This window comes from Thalassophryne amazonica, chromosome 4, assembly GCF_902500255.1.
Source record: "Thalassophryne amazonica chromosome 4, fThaAma1.1, whole genome shotgun sequence".
Classification (NCBI taxonomy): domain Eukaryota; kingdom Metazoa; phylum Chordata; class Actinopteri; order Batrachoidiformes; family Batrachoididae; genus Thalassophryne; species Thalassophryne amazonica.
The window spans coordinates 11,048,048-11,055,712 of record NC_047106.1 but is presented as its reverse complement, the minus strand read 5'-3'; the positions used below and the strand labels follow the sequence as shown (position 1 = coordinate 11,055,712).

Genomic DNA, 7,665 nt, shown 5'->3' with positions numbered 1-7,665 from the left:
TGTCTATATTGGACAAAAGACTTCATCTGTATTTTCCCAGTTCACCCAGATATAAATGGGTACCAGCCTTAGCTGAGGAAATAACCTGTGACCCTTCACAAGAACCGGCACCAATAGGCCTCAGGTCCCAAATAGGACATGAACTGAGTTTAATTTTCATATTAACGTACCACCCCAAGCACAGCAGGATCTTGTACAACACAAAGAATGAGTCCATTGTAAAGACTGTGGTGCCAGGTTGCTACGGAGGTCACCTGACACTACATGGGTTTCCACTGCAGATTTGCACATTTTCAGAATGTAAAAAAAAAAACAAAAACAACAAAGTTCCACTGAGGCTCTCAAAAGAAGTCATGGTGACAGATCATTAAGTCCCGCTAAAAACTGGCATTTCATTTTAAAACAAGAGTCATCAGGAGATGGCATATCACCCAAGTACACTCTTATGCTAAATATGAATGAAATTAGTCAAGTGGTGAGATATCGTACTAACAAGGGTGGCAATGACAACATCTTGAATATCTCACTGTGACCTTGAAATTGACCCCAAGGTCACTATAATTGATTGGTGTCGGGGATACCCAAGTACACTCATACAAAATATGAATGAAACTGGTCAACTAGTTCTTGAGATAACGTGAAAATGGGCATACAGATGGACGGATGGATGGACATGCTGATGGCTATATCCCCCCATATTTCATACTGGGAGGATCAAAACAAGCACAAACAAATCCAACATTGCCCTCGTGCCATCTCTTGTAATGTTTTAACAGCTCCCCGACTTGTATTTCATCCATTCGCACAGGTCATGCATTTTTTTTATTGTCATGACTCTTTCTTTAGGTCTTTTCTTTACGTGTCCTGTAATAGTGTGAAAAGTGTTTCCTTTGCAGTTTTTCAAAATATGGCTTTTTCAATTCATTTAAAAAAAACCCACCTCATGCGAACATACATTTTTTTGAGGTATTTGAGAATTACACATTTCCATTCAGCATATTTCTAGTTTTCAAATTTGGAGGGTAATGGAAACCCACTTTGTGACAACTTGCCATAACACAAACTATTTGGTCGGTGTAAAAACATTTTAAAACAAGTAAGTGCACACCTAAAATAAACACACACACACACAAAATCTCCTGTACTCTATGCTTACGATCTATTTGTTTAACCCTTTGCAAAGATGGTGGTACAGTGTTGTTGGGAACTCTTTGTCACGACCTTAGACTGTATATATACTGGACAAAGCTTGCGTGCCGTGTCCTGGAGGGTTTCTATAAGGACTCGTAATGGCGGATATGAAGCCCATATCTGGGTGTTGCCATGTTGGCAGTGTTGATTCTGGCTACATCCTGATGAACCCATTAATGCATAAAGGGGTGGAGCATGGGTGGCTCAGTGTGTGACAAAAGGAGTCTGAACACGCCCCTCTCATCAAGTCCGAACTACCTCAGCTAGCAGGTTCGCTCGGTTCGTGTGTTTATTACATCATATTTTTGGGGACTGCGTGGCGGTTTGCCTTATGATTTACTTTGGTGCAGACATTAAAAGATATGCACCGCTTATTTCCTCAGTAATCATGCATCAATGGGGTTTAATAGATCAGGCTACTGATCACTGCTAAAAGTACTAATGCTATTAGCTTACAACATTAAATACCTCAAGAACTTCACTCAGCAAGAATATTGCAGAAGGAACATCTTAGATGAGCCGTTAGGACGTTTCACCACCAAACAAGCCAGATCGTTCCAGATGTTTGTAAAAAAAACAAAAACAAAAAACTCCAAAATGACAGACACAGTCTCCACAATAGCTAGCAATCGCATCGAGCGGACACTGAGTTACTACTTAAAGCGACCATACTCCCATTATATATAATTTTATGGCTTAAAACATCTTAAATTAAGAACTCAGAAAAGAAAAGCACCTGTTGTCAGGGAGGAGGAAACTATCAATACAGACGAAAACCGTTTTTTTTTTCGGAGTGGCTATATGCCCAACCGTTGGTTCAATAAAGTAAATACGCGAGCATATGCGCCCAATCACAACCGACCAATGAGCGCGCTTGTAAGTTTACTTCTGGTTTCAATGCGGGGGGCGCCGGGGCAGATATTTTCTTGCCAGCTGCGGGAGGGTTCGCAGCCCGCGGGGGCTGTGATCTAAGGCGGTTCTGTTTGGTTCATCACACCCAGGGAACTGTGTCAAGCTAACACCATCTTACAGGCAACAAGCAGCATTTTGTTCATAAAAACTGTTTTGTCATCATTAACAGGCTTCTGTTTAAAATACTTATGAAGTTTGTCTACTTTCAACCATTTTCACAGTGATTAAAGACGGTGTCGTTAAATGTGTCAAACATACGCTGCTTTTCACGCCGCAATACAGCCTTAAAAAAGTGGTGTAAAATCGTAGTTTAGATGCACAAAACGTGTCAAATACACGATCACGGCTGGGTGAATCAGGTAAGACATATTTATTTGCCCAACGGTTGGGCGTGTAATAAAGGTGGGTGATATCGGGAATTTTGGTATTGATCTGATACCAAGTAAATAGAGGCCCAGTATCGCCGATATTGATACCGATAATGATACTTTTTCATATTTAAGCTTCATAGATCCAAAGGATCCAAAAGACCTAGGATAGAATTTCGCCAAACATTGTACGTGACAACAAAATACTTTATTATCACAATCAACATTTTTGTTTAAAAAATATCACTCAACACAACTTAATGTTGTGTGGGCCGCCAGAAGAGGAGGTACTGCTGGCCCACCACTAGAGGGCGCCCTGCCTGAAGTGCGGGCTTCAGGCACGAGAGGGCGGGGGTGACAGCTGTCACTCATTATCTCTTGACAGCTGTCACCCATCTACACTTCATCATCTCACTCCATAAAAAACGGACGTCATCTCCACCTCGTTGCCGAGATATCATCTACCTGTGAAGGTAATTTCGCTGCTGACTTAATACTGAATAATAGTCTGAACTCTTTTGCAGCCATTTTCCTGTGGTGTGCCTTATCTGCTGGATTGGCGTTTGGTGTGAACAGCGACGGCTTCGCTTCACACCCAAACCAGATAGGTGGTTTATCAGGAGCTGCACGAGTGTGTGATTAGAGGTGGAGGTGACTTTCCACCTTCTGACTGTTTTTGTTACTGGGTGTGCACACACCCACATCTCACTGTTTGTGCTCCTCACCAGCAGTACCAGATCCGACAGTTGGGGACGGTGATCACCTGGGAATTCGGGACTTGGCGGCTCCAGTATTCACCGGGTTCTGTGGCGGTGGAAATCGTGTGGTCCCGGCTCTTCTCAGGACAGACGTCTTCTATCCTCGAGCCTGCCCACACGTCACCTTGGTGTATTGACTGCTATCAGATTCTGTGATTGTCTGTATAATCGTTGTGTACATTCACAACATTAAATTGTTACCTTTTGGCTCATCTATTGACTGTTCATTTGCGCCCCCTGTTGTGGGTCCGTGTCACTACACTTTCCCCAACACTTAAAACAAAATCTCCTGAGGTAGAGGGCTGACAAACCACATTACAAGGGTGCGCTGCTCCGTGTTGTGTGACACAGCGCAGCGCTGCTCTTACAGACAGAGAGTAGGCTTTGATGAATCTGCGTGCGCAGCAATCAGTGCGTGCGGGAGAGAAAAAAGCTTGAGTATCAATCTTTTTACACGAGGATCGTTCAATATCAGCGTTACCAGCGTTGGTATCGATATTATCAATATTAGGATCGATCCGCCCACCTCTAGCGTGTAATGTTCAATGTGTGACTTATCTGCGCAGCGGTTGGGCGAATAGCCTTTGCCTTTTTTTTCTTGTACCAGGCTGTTTATTTCTGCTCTAAAGTTGGGCATATTAACATGGAGTTGAATGGGAAGTTGCTCTATTTTGGAGCCAGCCTCAAGTGGCCAATCACGGAACTGCAACATTTTCTTTTTCCGGTAGGACTTCGAGACCATCAAAGTTTACCGCTTAGTCACGACACGCCATCTTTGTTATCAGGACCATGTAATGCAAATATAATACAGCTAGGCTTTGCTGTAATCCATCCCAGATCATTTAGGACAAGGACCACCACTAGAGGTGGGCGGATCGATCCTAATATCGATAATATCGATACTAACGCTGGTATTGATATTGAACGATCCCCGTGTAAAAAGATCGATACTCAAGAGAAGTGCACTGACGGGAAGAAATTCCTTATTTTTTGTATTATTTTATTGTATTGTTTGACTTGAAAAACAGAATAAGTTTGAAACTGTTTACAGTATTTGTTGTGGTGTGTTAATTTTGTTGTATTGTAGTTTGTCAGCCCTCTACCTCAGGAGATTTTGTTTTGTGTTGTGTTGAGTGATTTTTTTTTTTAAACAAAAATGTTGATTATGATAATAAAGTATTTTGTTGTCACGTACAATGTTTGGCGAAAATCTATCCTAGGTCTTTTGGATCCTTTGGATCTATGAAGCTTAAATATGAAAAAGTATCGGTATCGGTACTGATATTGGCGATACTGGGCCTGTAGTTACTTGGTATCGGATCAAGGCCAAAATTCCCGGTATCGCCCACCTCTAACCGCGGTTCTGATCCGTCTGTGTTCGCGGGAAGCAGCCGCTTTATCGTGACCGGCAGGAGGCGCTGTTTCCTGACACCGGCTCAGACCGAAACTGAGTAGCAGCCAAACATACACAAACATGGCGCTATCACAGACGCGAAAGATGCAGCCGTCTCGTCTCCTCTCTTCCTTCTGTTCATTATTTTTATTTGTAAATGGAGTATATTCGTCGACGCTTCGTCTTCACCCGGAGCGGCGCTTCATGCTCCCGCAGAACAGCGGCTTTTATATCGTAGACGCAGATGAGGATTTACGGCACTGGGATGGAGGAGCCGCCGCGGCTCCGGCCGCTCCGAGTGCGGCTGAGGGCGGCTCGCACTCCGGCGGCGACTGGCTGCATCGAAGCCGGAGAAGTCCGAAAGAATCGGCCGTGCCGAAGGTGTACGGGCAGGTAATGCAACACATTTAAAATATCAGCATTCGTCATCCTCACAGACTTGGATGGATGTCTTATGGAAAATAAGCGACTCGTGTATTTCTTGCACTTTATGCTGAATAAAGCCCTGATTCTCTTTAGAAAAGAACCGTAAGTGTCTGGTTTACCTGCAAAGCAACAGACATTTTATGATTCACTGCTTCCACTTGGATGCGCACATTCCACCAAACCTCTGCTGAAATAATGGCCAATTTATGCAGCTGCTTTCTCTGGTAAATTAGCAGGTAAATGAAAATCTGCGTGTTTTGGTGCAAAAGTTGAAACTGCGGCGGGGGTGTCGATATGCCGAATAAACCATAAATGTCTCCTGATTCTGATGTAGTTAAATCCTTCATGTTACTGAGTGCATGTATCTTGGCGAAAAGGTAAAACCTGAAAACGTACAGTTTTGGAATAGGAGTTCTGTGTACAACAGAAGAGACGGCAGTAATTTGAGAGAACATTTCGCAGAAGAGGACCAAAATATATGGTTTAAAAAACAATGAAGACTTTCCAAATTGTTAGGAATCTGTCTTTATGTACATAATTTGATGACGTTATTACATTGTTAGTTAAAGGTAGTTCCTTCTGCAAAATGACTTGCAGTAAAGTCCAAACAGCAATGCAAATTCATAATTTAATCGAATTTTACTTGGTTTATTTACAAAATGTCTTAATTAATAAGACTATATATAGTAGGGTTGAAATTAAAAGTTATTTTTTATTATGAATTGAGCTGCTGATTATTTGTACTTTTATGATTATTGCAGTTTTGTTCCATTTTGGAGTGAAAATTCCATTTACAGAATGTCTTTGAATCGAGTGTGTTAAAGGGGTCGTACTTTGCAGACTTCGTTATCTACCTTTCATGATAAAAACTGGAGTTTCACATGAAACATTCTGAAAATTAAATAATTGTCTGTCTGTGTGTGTCTGAGCTTCTTGCTGTTACCAAAACATTGGTCAAAAATGACGCAATTTAGACTTCTGTGACATATGTCACAGAAGAAAACGCATGCATTTTATGAGAAGCTTGTGTTAGCAACCACCAGGGATGGGAATTAATATGGTTTTATGATTGCCATTATCGATTCTGCTGATCAGTGCAATTCTTTTATTAACTCCCTGGGCAATACCTGATCAGTTTTCCGTGTGGCAAAATGTAGACCCACAATGATGTTCAGCATCAAGCTGTTTTCCTTGTTGCTGGATGCAAGAGGTTGACCTCATGATGTCAGATTTTGCAGTGCAGAAGTTGCTGGCATTGATAAGGGGAACTGATAATGTATGAGGCACATAATTCCAGTTGACGGAACACCGAAGACTTTGGAACTAGTTCTTGACTCCCATACCTAGCCACCACAGCTAAGTGTTGGATATAGGCAGCCAGGTTTACACACTGATGTAATGTTTGGACACCTTCAGCAGTCATGTGACCGTCTGAGGAAATGTCCTTTGTGAGGGTAATTTGACAGTGATTGTGATGTGGCTCAAAATTTGCTCAGTTATCACTATTCTTTCCTTACATATTTTATATTGTTTCACCTTATGGTGTGAAAGGTCTGATGCCCCCTTGTGTTGGTTTGCTGAAGTAATAGCGAACATCAGACGTTAACTCGGCACACGTTTGCACTGAGTGCTCTGCTAGTTTAATAAGAAATTAAGCAGTCCTGTCAGAAGTCTCAAGAAGATTGTTTGAGTTTCTACCTGATTACATTTGATCAAGTATTGAAGCTGTTTATCCAGGTGGAAGTTGCTGCTGTGGTAAAGTTAAAAAAAGAAGAAAAAGAATGAGGAACAACAAATGACCTTCAGGTGAAACAATCGCAAGTGACATTTGAGGGAAAACAGTGGGGAGGAATCTTGTTCTGTCAGTAAAACTAAATACTTCAAGGATGTTTTATCAGAATGTGTGTGGTCAAGAATTCAGTGGTTTTATTCCTCATCTGTCAGTGTAGCACAGACTGCTGGTCTCAGGCTGACCGACGACACCAGTAAACAAGACAGACGGTCTCCAGAGACTCTGATCAGGATCGACTTTCATCATTGTGAAACATGGGCTGTTATTAAAAGCTTCTTGCTCAGCGTTGGTTCTGCTGCTTGTTGTTTTGTCCCTGCAGGCTTGTGGTGGGCTGACTGGACTTGTTCAGAAGCTTATTTGAGCAGGTGTTTTAATTACAGTGGGGACACACTGATTTGATTCCCTGAAATAACCGATACTCAGCTCATTGATCATGTAGCGGTACGTGTGATTTCCCCAACTGTTTTACTACCCCGTATTTGAGTCGATCCTGGTATTTTCTAGCTGTAAAACATCAGAATTTTGATCTTTTTTTTTTTTTTTTACAGTTTGATTAGGCTTGTAGCGAATGACTTTTACCATTATCAATTCATATTCGTCATGATGCTGTTATATATCTATATTATTAATAGCCAAGTGGCCTCTGCTTGTGTGTGTGTGTGTGTGTGCACGTGCTTGCGTGCGTGTGTATGGCTTCGATCACACATAATCTCAAAAACTGAGGAGAGCTGACATTTGCTGTTTGGTATGCTTATATATTTTGGGTCAAGGATGAACGCTGCAAAATTGAAAGTTGATAGGACTAATGTTTTTGGAGAAATAAGC

At 41.9% G+C, this 7,665-nt stretch overlaps 1 protein-coding gene across 1 annotated transcript in view; it reads left to right on the top strand.

Annotated features, from left to right (window-relative positions):
- Nucleotides 1–4,703: 4,703 nt before the first annotated feature.
- The window catches only part of sorl1 (sortilin-related receptor, L(DLR class) A repeats containing), a 206,867-nt gene continuing 203,905 nt past the window's right edge, over nt 4,704–7,665 (top strand). The window contains 1 exon segment of the mRNA XM_034169065.1: nt 4,704–5,015. Coding sequence (XP_034024956.1) covers nt 4,704–5,015 — 312 coding nt within the window.